The 20,417-nt window shown below is 36.5% G+C and overlaps 2 protein-coding genes and 1 long non-coding RNA gene across 3 annotated transcripts in view; all 3 read left to right on the top strand.

The window, feature by feature from the left end:
• The first annotated feature begins 2,223 nt into the window (after positions 1-2,223).
• On the top strand, positions 2,224-6,125 carry tm4sf5 (transmembrane 4 L six family member 5). Its single transcript, XM_051898688.1, has 5 exons — positions 2,224-2,495; positions 3,681-3,761; positions 3,921-4,063; positions 4,292-4,481; positions 5,353-6,125. The coding sequence occupies exons 1-5, from the start codon at positions 2,325-2,327 to the stop codon at positions 5,368-5,370; spliced, it is 603 nt and encodes a 200-aa protein (XP_051754648.1). The 5' UTR covers positions 2,224-2,324; the 3' UTR covers positions 5,371-6,125.
• Positions 6,126-8,072: 1,947 nt separating this feature from the next.
• The window catches only part of LOC127515234 (up-regulator of cell proliferation-like), a 64,370-nt gene continuing 52,025 nt past the window's right edge, over positions 8,073-20,417 (top strand). Inside the window, exon 1 of the mRNA XM_051898669.1 lies at positions 8,073-8,166. Within this exon, the coding sequence (XP_051754629.1) occupies positions 8,130-8,166 (37 nt within the window). The 5' untranslated portion in view covers positions 8,073-8,129. The remainder of the gene's footprint in view (positions 8,167-20,417) is intronic.
• On the top strand, positions 13,149-20,066 carry LOC127515256 (uncharacterized). Its single transcript, XR_007930796.1, has 3 exons — positions 13,149-13,327; positions 17,997-18,092; positions 18,458-20,066. It is a non-coding gene; the product is annotated as an uncharacterized LOC127515256 (long non-coding RNA).

Genomic DNA, 20,417 nt, shown 5'->3' with positions numbered 1-20,417 from the left:
ATTCAATGAGAATTACATTTTTAACAGTCACCTATCACCACCTACTGGTGTAATGATGTAATTGATGCAATCTTTGTTTGAAATATCAAGTTACTTTCAAAGGGTGATTTACTCTATTTTGTTTGCTTCCATTTGGGATGGGGGACTGGTTGTCTCCCTCGGTTGCTACGGCGTAGTTTGGGTTTGCTCTCTTGTGAGATTTATTTATTTGTTTGTTGTTTTATTTTTGCAAAATGGTCCACACATGCAAAGTTGGTTGATAACACAACTGCAATAAAGCAACAGCCTATAGATAACAATCACTTGTTTACAACGTGCCATGGGAACTCAAACTATCTTTACTTAAAATTTTCTTATACTGAACATGTTAATTTCCTGTCATCACTTGGAATACAGCCAGGTTTTTCCTAATGGGCATATCTGTCATATTAGCAGAACAGATTTTACATATGGGGAAAACCAATTGTTTAGTCAATAATTCAAGAAGGTCCATACTTTAAAGCTCTTGATTCTAACTTGTACTTGGCCAATTAAAAAGTAGTTCTTATAATTGTTTAACCAGAGCATTTGTTACAATAAGGATATAATTACATTGATGGCTCCTTATTGCATGCTTAGGGCAATGTTAACTTTTTTCTTTCTTTTTTAAATCTATTCTCTTAACAGATTATATTTATAAATTCTTCAACAAGTTAGTTAAAATGTACCACAATAAAAACAGAACTAGATAAATTCTAGTAAAGGTGGTCATAAGAAGTTTAAAAAGCTTGCCGGATTCTTATCATGTTTTCCCCTCTTTTCATCAGTCTTTTTTACTGGCTGTTTTTAGATAATGTTCGACTCCATTGCGTTTTACTACATTCTCAATAGAATTCAAATGGGTTACACATTTTATGGTAACACTTTACAATAAGGTTAAGCAGCTGACATTAGTTAACTAACATGAAGTAATGAGCTGCACTTATACAGCATTTATTAATCTTTGTTAATTAAAATACATTATTAAAATCTTGTTAACATTAGTTAATGCACTGTGAACATGAACGAACAACTGTATTTTCATTAACTAACGTTAACCAAGATTAGTAAATACAGTAACAAATGTACTGCTCATGGTTAGTTGATGTTAGTTAATACATTAAATAATGTTTAACTAATGAACTTTATTTTAATTTATTTTTAAGTGTTACCGTTTTATCATAGGAACGGCTCGCGCAAATCTTATCACACTTTTGGAGCGCGCTGGTGAACGCGCCTACGGTGATTCGCGCGCGGCGCGCCACTCATGCTTATAAAAGCTCCGAACGCACGATGCAATCAATTAATAGCCTGATTCTTTGTTTCGGTGTGGGGGTTAGAGAGTACCTGCAACATGTGAGAAGTGCAGCCAGTGAGCAAGAAAAAGTGAGGGTACGCTACAGATATAGAAGTTCCGGTGCTTACCGGCCCACTTCGAGCACTGAATCCAGATCGCTATCTTTTAATGATTAATCATGCAATTTTATTGCGCTATGTTTTTGTGCTGAATTCGTGTTGTTTTCGTAGGCTATTGAGAGAATAAATACAGAAATCCCTTCATCCCTTCAAAAAAAAATTTAAACAATTTGAACTGGAACGCCGTCCCCCCACGAAATTCACTCCCCGGACGCCGTCCCCCCGCGTTACCCCCCATTTCCACCCCTGATTATAACTGAAGACAAACTTGTCTTAGGTGTGACAGTATTTGTTATATTCATGTTCCATGCAAATTGAAAATTTTATGGTCAGTCCTTTCAAGGTTTTTACTGTTTAAATGCAACCTTCGATGAGAACACAGAACACCTCTAAAAACAAATGTTATTCCAACAAACAGTTAATTCATTAATTTAAGCACTTTAATCGTGCTTGTTATACATCAGTAGGATAAAGATGGTCAAATGAATGAAGGAGAAATGATTAAGCAGAAATATTACTGGCGTTTACAATAGCACAATAAATTTGGTCATATAGTTGCCATTTATAGCACAAGACATTATAAAAATAGGCTGTAAAACATGGCCTTGCTGTTCTGTCAGGTTTCAGGATATGGCTTTACTGTAACTCTTGTCCCCACTGCGATCGATCAGACACAAGCCACTTATCAATACACGTCATTATCTAAAGCAGAAACTTCATTCACTGCCCACTGTTATGCTAACATACCATAAATGGCACTGATAAAACCGCTGTAAATATTGTCAAGTCTCAAAGGGCATTCTGTGGTATCAGAGTCAGAGTCTGTGCTGCGCTGAGAAAAACACAGCCTTTGACAATTTCTCTCGATTTTTTAATACAGATTCATCACAATGTGTACTGGAAAGTGTGCACGGTTAGTGGGGTTAATACTTCTACCCTCGGCTTTTTTGTGTATAATAGCCAATTTACTTTTATTCTTCCCTAATGGAGAAAAGTTGGAACCTGGACAGATTTCCCTGCAGGTCTGGCTTATGGGAGGTGTTCTTGGTGGAGGGCTAATTGTGAGTATTCAGTCTTTTGGATTTGATTGTCATATCATTCATGTGCTGTTTGTTTGAACTTGGCTGTGTCCTGAGAAAACAAATGTGACTGTCTTGTTTTTATGAGACGCTATAGGAATTTTATGGTTTAATAAAATTAATAGACCTGATTTATGTTTTAGAGGACAACAGATTTTTTGTATGATATGGCATAAGGATCGATAAAGAGAACTAAAATTGTTGAATAAGTTGTGTGTTATAAGCAACTGCACTGTAGTGAGGGGAATGTATCTGAATAAAGGAACTTTAGATTTGAGGAACAAAAGCAGAATGTGGCGAAAATCAAGGGCCCATTATGCTGAGCTTCACTGCTCACACCCTGAAAAACTGGCATATTGACATTGTAACATCCTGGAAATGACCATGGATTAATCCTGAGTAAAGTTGCATGGTAGTTGTGTGGACTGTCAATGGAGGGACAGAAATCTCTTAGATTTCATTCAAAATATTTTCATTTGTGTTCTGAAGATGAACGAAAGTATTACGGGTTGGGAACGACATGAAGGTGAGGAATTTAAAAGGGATAGTTCACCCAAAAATAAAAATTCTCTTAACATTTACTCACCCTCAGGTTGTTCTAAACCTGTATGAGTTTCTTTGTTCTGTTGAACACAAAACAAGATATTTTGAAGAATGTTGCTGACTCTGAGACACTTTCATATATTATTTTTTCATACGGAAGTCAATGGGGGACAGAAACTTAAGGGTGAGTAAATTATGATGGAATTTTATTTTTGGGTAAAATATCCCAATTTAAAAGATAAATTTTTTTTCTAAGTGTAAAGAAGATTTTAATAATCATAAGAACCTTTTTATACTGTAAAGAATTGTGCAATGGAAAGATTCTATGGATGTTAAAGGTTCTTTAAGGTACTTATTTCAGAGTAAGGAAATAAGTCGATTATACATTCATTCGGACTTCATTTGGACAAAGAACTTTTGGATAACACTGAGTTGCTTAATGATCAACGGTGTACTTTCTTGAGTGAGGTCGCCTCAATATAGATTTAAATAGCCAGAACAAACTGATGATTAAAGTTTCAAGTATTTTTATACAAACATTATTTAAACTGCTTTACAGCAAATCTTTTGTGCTTGACGTCACAGTTGATGATAAATCAATTTCCACTCACTTTCATTCATCAGATGTTGTGTCCAAGCTGCTCAGCCATCAGAGCCGGGGGCAAAGGCTGCTGTGGGGCAGGTTGCTGTGGAAACCGTTGCCGTGTGAGTAAATATGACACAGAGAAACACCAAAAAATGTGAAATCGCTTTCATTCACAACAAAAAGCTCACTAGAGAAGATGTGAAAATATTTTCAGCAGAAAGTCTGCATATAGGCTATTTTGATTGTTAACTATTTCATGCTGTTTTTGTTTTGTACAGATGCTGAATTCTGTTTTCTCATCTGTATTTGGCATTATTGGGTCGGTCTACTGTGCCTGTGTTGCCATTGCAGCACTGGCTGTTGGGCCAAAATGCAAAATTGAGGGCGGAATATGGGAATATCCCTTTGAGAATAAACAAGGGTAAGAACACTTAAAACCTAAAAGAAAAATCAAACAAATGCAATGGAGTTACTTTAGTTGTTAAATTAGATAATTATAATACTACAGTCAGCAGGATTAATGTGAATTTAATGGCAATTACGTCACTCAAGTGGAAAATTGCAGTTTATTGTATGGCCACTAGATGAGGCCCGTTTCCTTCACTTTAACTACTAAAGCTCATTCTTTCTTTCTGTCTCACTATAACAGGAACAGCAGTTACCTGGTGGATAAGACTATATGGTCCGATTGTGTCTTTCCTGAGAATATGGTTCTCTGGCACATTGTGCTGTTCTCCATTCTTTTGGGTCTGGCTCTGATACAGATGATACTCTGTGTCATTCAGGTCGTGAATGGATGTGTGGGCTGCCTCTGTGGAGACTGCCGAAAAAGAAAATCGGTAAATTTTACATAAATATTGAAAAAGTATTTACATTACCATTAAACAAAAGTTAAACTAAATTTAATTTCTTGAGCGAAAACTATACACTGGCATTGGCTTATAATAAGAAACACTTTTTACTGTCTACTAGACAGGATGCATAGGCAGAATGGAAAAAAGACTTATAACCAGCAAAGGTCCTTTTATGGCAAAAGTGAAATGAAAAAGCCTTAGGCTGAAAGAAATGCAACTTAATGTCTACGTACAGTAGAGGGCGCAGGTCAAACAAACATTTCAGCTGTACTGCCATTCTGGACTGCAGAAAAAATAGGAGGCAGGAGAAGAAAGTTCAACACTCTTATTTAAGCAATAAAAACAAAAAAATTAAACACAAATGTGATTATGTGCTTATTATTGGTGAGATTAAATATAGTATATTTGTGTCATTTAACATTTAATAATTGCAGGTTTGTGTAATATTCTGAGTTTGCATTTCACAGTTTTTATTCATTTTGAGGAATACTAAATCTGTTTTTGTGCAAGTGAGATGAGTAAATGCATGTTCACATTCTGTCTAGAACTACAATAACCATCATATTTACACATGATGGAGTGAGTAAGTCTCTCAACATGGGGATAAGAGAGCTGTCAGTCAATAAATGGGAAAACAAATTAACTTGCATTACTTATTTGAAAAAGTAACACTGCTTACCCCCAACACTGCTTATAACCGGCTACCATTTTAGTCTTTGAGGGCAATCTAAAAAACAAACAAATCCAAACTGTGTTAACCGTCAGACCTCTGAAATAATACCCTTTTTAACACTGAAATAATGAGATGTCTTTTTTGTATACTGGGATTTGGGACTGATCTCTCTTTGTACAACAGGATGAAGGAGGTCTGTGAGATCTGCTGAGGAGGGGGAAAACAACAACAAACAAAACAACGATTTGATCTGGAATAACAGGACAAGAGCTTTCACACAAAACTAACAGATTGCTTATAAATAATGCAATAAGTATCACTAAAAAGTGTTGTTCTGTGTAAATGTGACCCTATTTTATCTTTATTATGTATTATTCTAGTACTATTGTAGCAGTAAATTATAACTGTCAATCAACTCAAAAATGAATCACATTTTTCTGTAATTAATCACACATAACATTACAATTTGTAATATATTTTTTATATTGTAATACATAATTTCATATTGAATCTCCAACTGAATGTAGAAACAACATGAAGATGGTATATTTTAAATATTTGTTTAATAGCATCTTTTACTAAGTACTATGAATGAAGACCAGTCTCACTGATACCATACTGCTACTGATGTCTCATTTAAATTGATTATTTTCTCAATTTCTGGGGATGAAATGAGTAAAAGTGACTGTTTTTGACCCATGTATCCTTGTATTTAAATATCAAGCTCAAAACTGCCATCATTTTGATAGAAATTGTGTAGAAATTCTTTCATCAAAGTTGTCCTAAAACCAAAATGCAATAACCGTTCTTGTCTTAGGACAACTTTGATGAACTTTTTTTGATCCACTTCAAATGTTGACTACTGTATATAAACTTATGTATTTTGGATTAATAAATCAGGTCCTAATGATTCAAAGCAACTTTCTTTCAGAATAAACATAATTTGCTGAAATGTATTATGTGTCTCTCATAAATTAACTTAAAATAAGCTCTGTCTATCTTTAGAGTTGGCATCAGATTGCATGAGAATTATATTTCCTTTACAGGTTACAGAAATACCCCTGCATGTTTTCTTTTTCTGGTATATTTGGCAGGAGGCATCAAGTTTGTTTCCAGTGCATTTAGGGTGAGACTCTGAAACCATGTCTTGGCTGTTTTCCCATTTGCTTTTTAAATGGTTTGATAAAGTCAACATGTTCCCTTTTGCTTTCCATCTCAACATCTGTGTCATTTACTATTTTCTCTATAATCACTGATTTCACTGTTGTAACACCGGATCAAACCGGATCTTGCAGCACAGCAAAAACTCTAAGTCAAACCCCCTGGTGTTGAAGGCCAGATTTGCATCTGTGACAACATGCATACACTGAAACCAGGGAATGTTTTAAAAATAAGGTCCATTCTCAAAAAGAGCATGAGATACTTTCAAAGTGCTATCTTTTTTTTTTTTTTTTTGCATATGAATATAGAGTCTATAGACCCTGTGCTCATGTTGTAACCACAGCAGCCCTCCACTCTAATTTACACTTAATCCTGTAGCTACACAAACACCCATTTGAAGCCCAATATAGGATGAAGGCTGGAGAATCTCAAAACAAGCTTACAGATTCGATACCCAAGACCAAGCCAACCGATCACTGTAAACATACTATACATGTCTCAGCCACAAGAGGGGAGAGGCAAGAGCATGTCCTAGTACACATAATACATCAGCTTAATGTATAGACACCTTGTTCAAACCAGACAGAGTGTTCCAGGAAAGGATGTTCTGTTCTTACTGTCACAGAGATCACTCATGTGAACACACACTTTCAGACACATCCCTATAATAACTGCATAACATTTTTGATTCTCCACATATAATTAAACAAAAAAGGAGAGAAGCGGATGTACTAAAACTTTTGGCACGGACCCATCCAGACTAATTCGATGACCATCCACCAATTAGACACAGAGAACAGACACAAAATACTCATCAACCTCCACAATGGGTCTAGACAATAGCAGAAGGAAACAGACCAGAAAAGTGCTGGATCAGACAGGATGGAGCTTGTGAACTGATTCTATGGAATTCATTAAAGGTATACTATGCAACTTTTGACCCTCCAGCGGTTTAAAAACAAAATTGCATGGATTTTGCGGAAGCACATTGTTTTGGTTGTGCTTCAGCTTTGTGTGACTGTGTGGATGAAAATGATTATCCTACTGCTTATAAACATTCACTACTAGGCTTAAAGGGTTAGTTCACCCAAAAATGAAAATAATGTCATTTATTACTCACCCTTATTGCCATTCCACACCTGTAAGACCTTCGTTAATCTTCGGAACACAAATTAAGATATTTTTGTTTAAATCTGATGGCTCAGTGAGGCCTGCATAGCCAGCAATGACATTTCCTCTCTCAAGATCCATTAATGTACTAAAAACATATTTAAATCAGTTCATGTGAGTACAGTGGTTCAATATTAATATTGTAAAGCAACAAGAATATTTTTGGTGCACCAAAAAAAACAAAATAATGACTTATATAGTGATGGCTGATTTCAAAACACTGCTTCATGAAGCTTTGGAGCGTTATGAATCTTTTGTGTCGTGAAGTATCTATTGAAAAGGGTTCACGAATCAGCGGTTCAGAGTGCCAAAGTCACGTGATTTCAGCAGTTTGACACGTGATCCGAATCATGATTCGACACAAAAGATTCACAACGCTCCGAAGCTTAATGAAGCAGTGTTTTGAAATCGGCCATCACTATACAAGTCGTTATTTTGTTTTTTTGGCACATCAAAAATATTCTCGTCACTTTATAATATTAATATTGAACCACTGTACTCACATGAACTGATTTAAATATGTTTTTAGTACATTAATGGATCTTGAGAGAGGAAATGTCATTGCTGGCTATGCAGGCCTCACTGAGCCATCGGATTTCATCAAAAACATCTTAATTTGTGTTCCGAAGATGAACGAAGGTCTTACGGGTGTGGAACTGCATGAGGGTGAGTAATAAATTACATTATTTTCATTTTTGGGTGAACTAACCCTTTAAGAGATATAATTAGTTTAGATGGAAAGGATCTCAAGCTGATCAACTTAAGACGTTACAGAAGCTATACCCATTAATCGACACAGTGAAAATAAATTCCAGCACAGCACTACAATAAACCCATAATGAAATGACCCTTTTCAATAGATACTTCACGATAGATTATCTGGAGGATGGAGATTTAGCTGCTCCATGTCAACTTTTCTCGCTAACCTCTGCCACTCCTACACCATACACGCATCAAAGGAGCCTGAGCAACTTTTCTCCATTTACGGATATAATGAGACATGCACAGGTAAGTGACGTATGTACGCAATTTCCCGCGAAAACCATCCAGACAGGTCTAAAATATATAAAACACTTATAACAGCCTTACCATAGTGAATCAGGGTAAGACAAAACACATTTTGGAAGAAGGATTGATGATGTATTGACTGTTAATTTTGAACAAAAAATTGTTTGTATTAAAGGATTAGTCCACTTTCAAATAAAAATTTGCTGATAATTTACTCACCCCCATGTCATCCAAGATGTTCATGTCTTTCTTTCTTCAGTCGAAAAGAAATGAAGGTTTTTGATGAAAATATTCCAGGATTATTCTCCTTATAGTGGACTTCAATGGCCTCCAAACGGTTGAAGGTCAAAATTACAGTTTCAGTGCAGCTTCAAATGGCTTTAAGCGATACCAGACGAGGAATAAGGGTCTTATCTAGCGAAACGATCGGTCACTTTCGAAAAAAAAAAAAAATACAACTGTATATGTTTCATATAAACAAACGTTCGCCTTCTAAATACCTCAGCCAAAACCGCATTTCCGCATTCTCCAAAATGCTTACGCTGTATGTCCTACACCTTCCCTATTCTACTTACGGAAAAAATGTAACTGGCGCTGCGTTCGTTCCGTAAGTTGAACAGGGAAGGCGTAGGACATACAGCGTAAGCTTTTGAAGAATACAGAAATGCGGTTTTGGCGGAGGCACTTAGAAGGCGAACGTTTGTTTATATAAAGCATATACAGTTGTATTTTTTTCGAAAATGACCGATCGTTTCGCTAGATAAGACCCTTATTCCTCGTCTGGTATCGTTTAAAGCCCTTTGAAGCTGCACTGAAATTTTGACCTTCAACCGTTTGGAGGCCACTTTAGTCCACTATAACGAGAATAATCCTGGAATGTTTTCATCAAAAACCTTAATTTCTTTTCGACTGAAGAAAGAAAGACATGAATATCTTGGATGACATGGGGGCGAGTAAATTATCTGCAAATTTTTATTCAGAAGTGAACTAATCCTTTAAAATCCAATAACTTCGTGACATAAAAGAGGATTTGTCTTAGTGTCTCTAAGAATGCAACATACATGCACAAACTTGGATTGCAATCCTGATGGATGAACAGCTTCAAGTCACTGAATGTCTTTCTCAGTATGACTTATAAACTAAAATCGACAAGCAACATCGTAGGTGTTATTGGATATGTGAATTTAGGAATTTAACGCTGACTTGTGAGCTCACACACACACACCCCAGAAAATAGTGGAGGGGAGGTGGGTTGTTGACATACAGGACAAAATTGGACTAGCAGTTTTGGGGAGGGGATATTTTGGGTGAGAGCAGGGTGGGAAAACTGGTAAAAAGCAATCCAAGCTGGACTAGGGCAGATATTCTGTGCACTGAAGCCAAGCAACAGCATGCGAGTATAAGCTCTGTAGCTTTACTGTGCATGAGAGGGTAAATACTCATTAAATCACTCATCTTCCTCTGAGAGTGTGTACATGTGCCAACTCAAATACAACCATCAGGCGTATCATTTCTTTTTAGGTTTCTGCAGAGGTTTTTGTCATTCTGTTATATTCACAGTTTTGTTGAATGCTTGTGCTTTACCACAAAACTGAAGCACGGTAGCTTATTTATCTGTCATGGTATTTTGAAAGTGAGTATCTATCAGTAATTCTTTACACTGAATAAAGATCTTGCTGCTCTATTTACTGTACTATCATTGTTGATGGCACTGATCTAGGTAATTATTCTTCTCTCAGTGCCACACAAAACAAAGAGAGTTGATTAGATTGAGCTAAACCACCAACAATAAACGGGGAAACACCATGGAAAATCCATGTGAATAGATTGATTTTACAAAAGCAACAAAAAATATCTGTAGATCACACTATCACTGATTAAATATAATGCTCTTATTAGTTTTTAAAATAATGTGAAGTGTTTAAATCTCATACAAGGTGAATCTAGTGAAGCAAAATCAATGCACTCCATCAATCACTACACAGACAGCTGTATTTGTGGAAAAGTTGGCTATATACTAATAGTTTAGTTAGAATATATGGCACAAATTATATTTTCTTTCCCCCAACCATTAATAATGTATTTTAATTATTTACTGTAATATACATGAATTATAGAAAATAACAGCCTTGTGTGCCTATGCTTTCAGCAAATAACAAAACAGATTATTAGGGGCTGTTTACACCACATTGTTTAAAAACTGAAATCTTTTTATGCATTTTGGCCATTCATTTACACAACAACACCAATTTGGGGGCCTGAAACTTTTGAATACAGGTTGCAAAGTGCAAGTTTTTATGAAAACGGTACCGTTATTGTCTCTGTGTAAACTACAAAAATGTGAATTTGTGAAAATGGTGACGTCATGCGCTTACATATTATGTGTTTAGTCTATAGGAGCATAAAGTTTCTTTACAAAGTCAAAAAAACAACTATTGGCCTGGCATGAATAATACAGCATTTTTAATCTTTTTGGCGGGTCCATGTAAACAGGGAATGTTTTGACAATTTTGTTGTCTGTACGCGAAAAACGCAAAAGGAAAAACTTTTCCATTTCCAGCACATTGTTGTCGTGTAAACGTACCATAAGGAACAAATATGTTAACAGCTGTAATCCATAATTCATTTACATAATCAGGATGTATCTTTGATATAATGCACTGCTGTCTGTAATTGTGACCTTAATTGTGTCATCTTCACCTCTGTGATAGTTTGCAGAGTTGCTATTCATAGCTTGTGATATCTGACCTCAACAACACCATTTCACCAAACAGTCTGAGAGCCAAAGATTCACTTGAGGTATCAGATCCCCTGATCCGATTTCAAACAATTTTTTTTTTTTACTTGGGGGAGCAGGGTTTGGTAGAGAGTTTAGGATGCATAAGCCAAGCATTTTGGTCGGTGTGCAGGTGCTTGACTCCTTATACTTTTTAAATTGAAACAGTTTTCACAGTTATAAAAGGATATTTTGTTTTAAAAGTGAGGAGTCAGTAATAGGCAGTTTAAGTTTATTATACAAGTTCTCAGTTTGTTGAAACCTTCAATGCAGGTCTGAGATCAGTTTTCATTTGGATCTGGGTACTTTATTATATAAAAGCTTAAAAAGATAACTAATGTGGATTGATTCTGATTATCCAAATCTTACAGACACTGGTGTACAATTCACTGTTTGCTTATATGTGTCACTTATTGTAAGTGTTCCAGTTCAGATAAGCAAAATTCTTCTTCACCCACTTTCTTTGTCAAAATTAGAAGAAGAAAAAAAGCAGGGAGGAGTTAAACAGGAGAAACAGGTGAGACGAGGAGAGAGAGAGAGAGACAGAGAGAGAGATAAAAATGAAACATGGAACACAAAATTGGCTTCATTCAGAGAGAACATTTTTTGGACCAAGCCAAAAACAATGAGAATTTTAATTGCTTGGTTTTTTGGAGTGTAGAAGTCTAGTGTTCTACATAAAGGGGATTGAGTTCAGAGTGCAAATCGGACCTCAGCTAATGAACTGAAAAAAAATAATCCCACCACAAATCATAAAACAATTTTCTGCTGTCCCATTTATACAATGAGAATTCAAAGAAAATCTCAGGGTTTAACACTGTTCCTGAATCAGACTCCAAAGGGGCACATTCAGAGCTAAGACAAACTTCAGACTGCTCTCTGATCAGTGGCAAACAGGTTAATGCTATTGGTAGGTCACACAATACTAATTGCCAGCAATGGGGGGCCTTGGCCTTCAACCCAGATTGTGCAGCAGACTTGCTGTTCAGAATTCTAATCTGTTTCTCCTTTGGAATTCGCCTCTGTAAATTTCCACTGGTGAACACAGCAAACAGACTGTCAAAACGAATAAGGGTATAAATACACATTTCCTGGCAATATGCTGGTGTTGCTGGTATACATGTTTCTTTAAAGTGTAAAGATGAGCTTTTTTACTCCTGAGAAGTTTTCATACTAGCCTCGGAGTGTTCAATGATACTGGTTGTCTCAATTTATGGGGACTTGTGGAGACTGACCTGATGCTTAAAAGCATATATTAAAAGAAAACCCTAAAATGGCCAAGAGTTATGATGATTAAACACACTATAAAACTTTGATTATGTTGAATAAAAATGTCTAAACACTTTAACAATGATGATAAATCCAAAACACTAAAACATCATAATGGCTGTGTGGACAGTTTGTGCATTACAAAATTTTAAGTACAGTACCAGAAAAAAACAAAGGGAGGTGAATATTCTCTCAATGAATTCTAGTAAGAAGGTGTGAAGTGTCACTAATTCTACAGCACACAAATGATTTTCAAAAGAACTATAATCCCATCTATTGCTATCGATCATTAAGGGCTTTCCATTTATTCCTTCACTAATTAAATTAATCATGCATGTTATTGTGTTGGTAGGCCTACAATAAACAAGATTTAGAATTTGCAATTTACCAGCAACACTCAAAGTCAAGAGTCAAAATTATTTCTAGGGAGAGAAACTTAAGTCCTTACACGTGTGAAAAATCTAAATAGTATAATGAACCGGTCCTGAATAGTGAGAATGTTTCCCTATGCTTTACTGGAGACCTGCCAGCACTGAAAGAGGAGGAGGAGGAGGAGGGTGAGAAAGAGGAGGCAGGGCGTGCTGCTCAGATAAGCTATTTAAAGCTGAACGGAACGTGTGTTCAAACCTGAAGCTTTCCATGTTGTCATAGCTGAACGGGTTCTGTCATCGTCAGTGAGTTGGAGACCATTTCAACTATCGCAAATCACTTGCAATTTGAAGAATTTTCTGCGTGACAGTGCCAAAGTACGTGCGAGAACCACGAGAACAACCGGTGAGTCCATTTGATTAGACTATACGTTATTTTTTATTAATATTATTTTATTATGAATTAGCACGTACAAATTCGCAGTCGTATAGCCTAAGTTTAAACACACTTGGAGGTGTGTCAAAGTGGGAGTGTCTCACAATATATCGTCAAACTTGCTACAAGGACGTTGCAATACACTTTTACAGTAACATTTTAAAAAATCTGTTTAGTACAAAACATGAGTCACTTTGTAGCTTTTTACAATGAAAGCTGCTCATTTTTTTATATAATTATTTATCTACAGAGAGCTATAATTATGTTGTTTAGATACTGTATGTAGTTTTGTTTGGTCTTTGTTAGGTAACTGCATTGCCCATGTTTATTATTGCGTATAAAGTCTAATTTTGATTAATAGGCCCAGCCTCATTCGTCACGTGACCTTTTATAATCTGTTTTACGATTTACGGGCACCAAAATAACAATGCTTCAAACGTTTTCAACAGTTTTCTTTATGGTGAATATTTGGATACCGCAGGGTTTTTTTTAAACAGTAGCTTACATTAAAAAAACATTTTATCGTGTTGTACCGTCATTGTGAGAATCTGATTTTCCTGAGGGTTAAATGCATTATTAAACCAATAAAACAATTCACGTAGGCTACTCTTTATCATCTCCAGACAGCATTATATTTGCTCGTTAGACTTTTATTAATCACTTGGAACACTACATAAAAGCAATGAAGGTGTTGTTAAGCTCAGCTGCTCAGGTAGGCCTATCTTACTTTTCGCTTAAAGAGATTTACTTTTCTTCTGAACTCTGGCTGATCTCTTGCACTGAGATTTTATGTAACGTACTTTTCTGCGAATGATGCACCACGGATAACCTTAATGCCTGCATATGGAAATCACTAACGATTTTGTAAACATCCTTTCATAATTAATAATTGATATGCTTTTGCCTGTACACAGTCCAGCGACCCCCCTTCCCTGTCGCCAGAGTGGACCACCGCGTCCCCGAGCGTCACGTACTGCACATACACACAAAGCAAGTCTCAATGGGAAAGCGCGTGTGCGCGAGCAGGCAGGCAGGCAGGCGGGCACGCGGGGGGTGGGGGCGACCTAAATCACAGCCTTTACATGTTTTTTATTTATTTAATACTCCTAAAAATAAATGTTCCAAAGGGTTTTTTTCCAGCAATGCCAACATAAATAAATAAATAAATAAAAATTTTGGTTCCCCCAAAAACATTCAGTGATCAGTTCCTAAAATAACCATTTTTTTCTTATAGTGTGAAGAACATTTCTTTTCTTTTTTTTCTTCTTTTTTTTTTTGCAGTGGAAAGATTCCATGAATGTTATTTGTTCTTCATGGAACCGCATATGCCAATAAAAACTTTTATTTTTAAGAGTGTAAAGATTATATTCTTTATATACACAATTTAAGTAATACATGCAGATACTGACACAAATATACTCAAAATAGATATTACCTAATTTATTCAATTAAAGCTTACAGTTTTAAACTTGTGAAATTACACCTAAAATTGCAGTATTAATGTGTAAACCTGTGACAGGATTTTAAAAATAAAAGCGTGAATTTACTTGTTATCCTTTTCTCCTTTAACCATATGAAAGACTTTAACGAATACACAAGCTTGTTGAGAAAAACAATCATTTTGATGGTCCACTTTAGACATTCTACTAACTATAAGTAACTTAACATGTCAACTAACTCTCAGAATTAAGACTGTCTGCTTAATGCCTGCTAGCACTTTATTTTGATGCTCACCCAACAGACATTCTACTGACTGTAAGTAACTTTGCAACTACATGTCAACTTATTCTACTAACCCTAACCTTGAACCCTAAACTTACAGTCTAATAGATTACTTTTAGACTACTGTTAAGTTAGTTGTCATGTAGTTGCAAAGTTACTTATAGTTAGTAGATTGTCTAAAGTGGACCATTGAAATAAAGTGTAAGCAAAAGGCAATATGTGGTTGCAGGGCCACACTTTAGGGGGCCCTGCAGCGAACGGAACCCCTCCCCCGGAACGTGATCGCGAACGGACTCAGGGGAACCCCCCTCCCCCAGAACACGATCGGTCTGAAGGGGGCCCCGCTTCTGCTACCTCACACTGGCCCCGACCCATGCTTGGGAGAGCTCTGTGTGGTTGTAATGATTGAAAAGGCATTCAAATAAACCTCTGGAATACTATGCAATTCCAAGAATACTCTGCAATTCCAAGAAAAAATGCTGTGATTGGTATAAATCAATGAGAGATGAGACTGACAGTCTTGGATTGTTTCTGAGGGTGTGTAATTGAATGTGTGCATAGGCAGGGTCTCATTCCCAGAAAAGAGTCTGGGATGGAGGTAAAGTGGAATGAAGTGTTGTAACTAGAGATTATCTAACCTTTTTAAGCAGCAGTCCTCAGAGTGTACATAACCTATAAGAGACAAAACACAGGCATAAAGATACAAAAACACATAGCTCACAATGTTTAGTAAATGACATGGAGAGGGCCATCATGTTAGGTCACAAGTCTAGATTAAGCACCCTACAAGGATGTTCTGTGTGTGTGTGTGTATATACGTGTTTGCAAAAGCTTGCTTTGTAGTACATGTACAAGTGCACATCCACGTCACTAGCAAACAATTTAGAAGTGTACGCTTCTTACGTCATTTCTGGGTCTCTGGGCAAAAATAAAACCAATAAGGAAGAAGCTGAAGAATTTTTTTCTGTTCTTATGCCTCCTTTTCCCCCAAATTTTCTGGGCCTTATCTCTTATGCATTTCGCCAGAAACGGAACAAACAGCCCTCCCATGTGAATTATAAGTTTTGCATGAGTTATGAAAAGGACTGAGAGGAGAAAAGAAAAGTGGGGGGTGGTTATGGATAAATGCATATCATATGATTGGCACAAGAAGTGATGGAAAAGTGTGTGTATGTGCGCATTTACTAGAACCAAAGGAAATTTAATAGAAACAACGTTCATCTTTGCTTTTCAGCATCAAAATATTTTGGACACAATGTTCTCCAAAAGCTCAGAGGTTCTTGTGGTTTGATGCGAGGAATGATGCAAACCATCTGAGGCAGTGTATAGAAGACTATGAAGAGGTTATTTCGACATATTTGCCATACACAAATCATTTAATTGACAGTCTTTATGCCTATAATGAAAATAATTCATTTTGCAACCTGAAAACGTGAAATTAAACACAAACTGAGTGAAACCAAACTGTTCTTTCTTATTTAAATAATCAAGATCTGAAGATATAAAACTGCAAAATGAATGTAAGGCTCAAATCAAACAACAAATCAAATGCTAATGACTGAATCAGAACAGGCAGATCAGAACAGATGTTGTATTAATTATTCCACTATATAATAAGCTAATCCAACATTTAAATTCTCAACACCATTTATTTCCAAAAGACATTTTTTTGTCAAGCTGAGTCATTATGTACTTAAACATTAGCAATGGCTAAATGTTTTTAGCTTCTAAAAATGAATACTCTGAATTTTGCACATTTTGTCCTCAGGCATAGACTCAGGCGAGCTGGGTAATCTGAACAAAAGCATGACAGATTTATGAGAGTTCACCACAGAAATGAAAGAGGGTTGGATGGGAACAGAGTGTTGTGTATGATAGTAAAAGTTCATATTTCTGTGGCATGTGGCGACATGGTTTTGTGACAGTTGTTCTACTAGAACACACAAACACTCTCTCGCTCTCTGTTAATTGTGTGCGTTTCTGTGTGAGACATTCAGCTGGATGTAAAGTCTTTTTGCCTTGCATTGCATGCTTGACAGCTATGAACCCATGACCTATTACACAAGCTCTTTGGTAGTTTATGATCCCACATCCCATTCAGCATGTATTTTTTTGTTATGCAAACTTGCAACCAAGAATACAGTATGCAGGTCGGCCACTAAGGTTCCTTATTATGTTGGTGGTTTCTGGACTGGATTCATAGAGCATATATCAGAAGTGTAAAAGCCAAGTCATTAAAAATTAACCATTAACCCTGTGTACTACAAACCAAAGGCCAGCAAAACCTGGGGGGGGGGAAGCTGATAAGAGAAGCATTCGCCATTCGGTCACATAGCTCTTGAGACGTGTTTGTTTTTGTCTTTGGCTAGGTTTCTGATGAAAACTGACTCATAGAGTCATAGAACTAGTAAACCATCTGTAACTCTCATATTCAACAGCTGAGAGTATGAATCACTTCAAAGACGAGTTTATAAACGATTATGAATAAAACACTTAGCAGCCGTCAAAAGTGATTTACAAACTGCCAGGCGGATTGCACAAATGACAAAACTGCCCGTCTCCATCAGGGCACTTGACCCAGCGCGTAATACCCAATCAATGATTTATTACATCGGATGTCTCCATTCAGTCTACCCACTGACGTCGCTATATGGGATTAGACAGCAAAGTAGAAGTCTGCATGCACACACGGCTGTAATAAGATTATGCATTAAACCCACGGTCACAGGCAAGTTTGAGAAAACTAATAAATACAACAAACAGCAGCTGTTTTACCTTAATGAACAGTACCAGAAGAGCAAATGGCAATCGACACTTTCCGATTGCTGGTTTAGAAATGTTATTAGAATTGTTGTGATAGAATAAAGTCTGCTGGCAGGAGTCAGTTTGTCTAACAGGTGTTTCTCTTGTCTTTTAGCGCCCCCTGCTGATATGGGTGTAAAAATGCTGCAGTGCTTTCCCTTCTACAGACGCTGCAAGGAGAGGTGCAAAAGACAGTGCCCTCCTGAGACGGGTAAGCTATTGAATGTGTTAATTTGTAAACAGTGTCCTTCGAAAATTTCTCTTCAATAGAACAGATAAATAAGTAAAATGAAATAGTCAACGCCTATTTGCCTACGCCTACTGGTTTCGGTTGCAGCCATGTCCTCATCTCATTTCTGTAACACCTTCCATTCACAAATACCTGCAAATCGTGAAGTAGCCTTGTTGACAAGTTTGGGTAAACCAAGATATAGTACCTTGAATGCCCTGTAGATGGCGATGTTGCATTTGTAGAAGAAATAAACTGCTGCAGAAAAAGTTAAGTGCCATGCAAAATGTAAAGATAAAAAATACATATTTTTTCTAACTTATTTTCATTTCTACTTGTGTCTTCAGTAGTAGCAAGTGAAGAGATGAAACCTCGGTTGTCCTCCACCACCTCCTGGGGCAGTGAAGGGGACAGCGGCAGCAGTCCGAGTTGCCCACAGGCCTATTTTTCCCACAAGGCTCGTCTCTCACTTCGACACCAGATGGATAGCAACATCAATGCAGTGGACGCCACATACTAACTTTGTTCTGCAAGTGGTCCCTGGAGAATCCTTGAAAGTAAGCATCAGATTTACAGCCCTAATCCAGTTTTAATCCCTCATTGGAGAGCTTTTGAGGGGAACTGGAGGATGAGCCATTAGGAGGAACAAGCAGCATGGAAATTTGCCTCTCCTTGCATGCCCATGAACACTCATGAATGTCAGCTGTATGCATTGTAACAATGTCAAGATACGTGTTTGAAGTTTTCTAACATTAACGGTACAGCTGAGTGTAATTTGGTAAAAGGGGAAATTGTGGAACACAATCTTAGGAGCGACGTTTACATGATCACCAACAAGTGCTTTTTTCTAGCTTGTAGCATCTGCCCTCCACAGTCTCTGCTATATATGCATCTATACTATCTGAACTGGATGCTTCTGGTTGGTTTTATCTGAGGAGACTCTGATAATCTTAAAGGGATAGTTCACCCAAAAATGAAAACTCATCATTTAATCAACCTTATGTTGTTTTAAAGCACAAGTTTCTTTCTTCTGTTGAACTAAAATGGAGATATTTTAAAGAATTTTGGTAACCAGACAATTGACTGTAGCCATTGACTTCTATAGTAGCAAAAAAAAATACATTTTTGGGTGAACTGTTCCTTTAAGGGATGTGTTTTGTGTGTTTTGAGCCAGATATGAATTTGTTCAGCAGTCTACCTATTATTTTGCCTGTCAAATTCAACCACGCTTTGCCTCGCTGATCATAAATTCAGTGTATTGTAAAAGCATCAAAATGTTTTTTTTTCTTTCATATAAACAGGAAGGTTTCTAAAGGTTATTTTGCTTTCTATGTAAGTGCCATTTTCTCTACCCTACAAGCTGTCCATTAACAGTGTGCTCTGCTCTAACCGTGTTCATTTTCATTATGTATAGATTTCAGGGCTTTCTGAAATATGCCCAGTCATAAACATTTTTTTTTTTTTGAAAAGTGTTTGTTTCATGAACTCTATGTAACATCAAACTAATGTATGATGAGGGTTTTCCAGTTTCTAAATCTTTAAAAGGTTTTCTTCCTATTGTATGTATAAAACCAGTCGAGGGAATGGATATTTGTCATGATCCACTCATTGCTTCTGTTTCAACATGTTTGAAAAACAGGTTTTAGATGCTAATGATGTGCGTCTGGCCATCTTCACTTTGTCGTGTGCACATGTATTAACATTTGTATTTTTTTAGATGTTAAATATGTATTTTTACACCCTGACCCAGAAAAAGAACAGAAGACACTGTTACACCTCTGAAGTCACAATTAATCTGAAAGAGATATTTTTGTATGTTTTATATGAAACAACGTGTAAATCAATTTTCTAAATAATAATAATAATGAAAAAGACAGCAAACTAAATAATATAGCACATGTACTTTTGCTTTCATTGATGATTGTAAAACAATAAAACTTTGTCAAAAAGAAACAAGTCTTTTTATGTTATTCTAACAGATTCTAATAAAGTCACCATAAAATCAAAATGGATAATTCCTATTTTTATGGAATATTGCTGTATTTATTATAAATCATTTATCCGTGCAAATCTTTTTTTTATTAATGTTTAATTCATAATCGTTAATCAAACTTCCCCTCCTTCTTGCAACAACATCTCTTCTTTGATGACGCGTTTACTGGCGCGACGGCGGGACAACCTGTCATTCACGTGAGACTGACCAATCGCAAATCACAACCATCCAGTCAATCCCCCATGGACAAAATCAAGTCCCTCTCTACATTTTTTCCTTGTTCGAGAAGCCACTTTACTTGGATATACATCACA

This window comes from Ctenopharyngodon idella, chromosome 7 (genome assembly GCF_019924925.1).
Source record: "Ctenopharyngodon idella isolate HZGC_01 chromosome 7, HZGC01, whole genome shotgun sequence".
Classification (NCBI taxonomy): Eukaryota; Metazoa; Chordata; class Actinopteri; order Cypriniformes; family Xenocyprididae; genus Ctenopharyngodon; species Ctenopharyngodon idella.
Note: the sequence above shows the minus strand (reverse complement) of the source record. Positions and strands in the feature narration are given on the sequence as shown.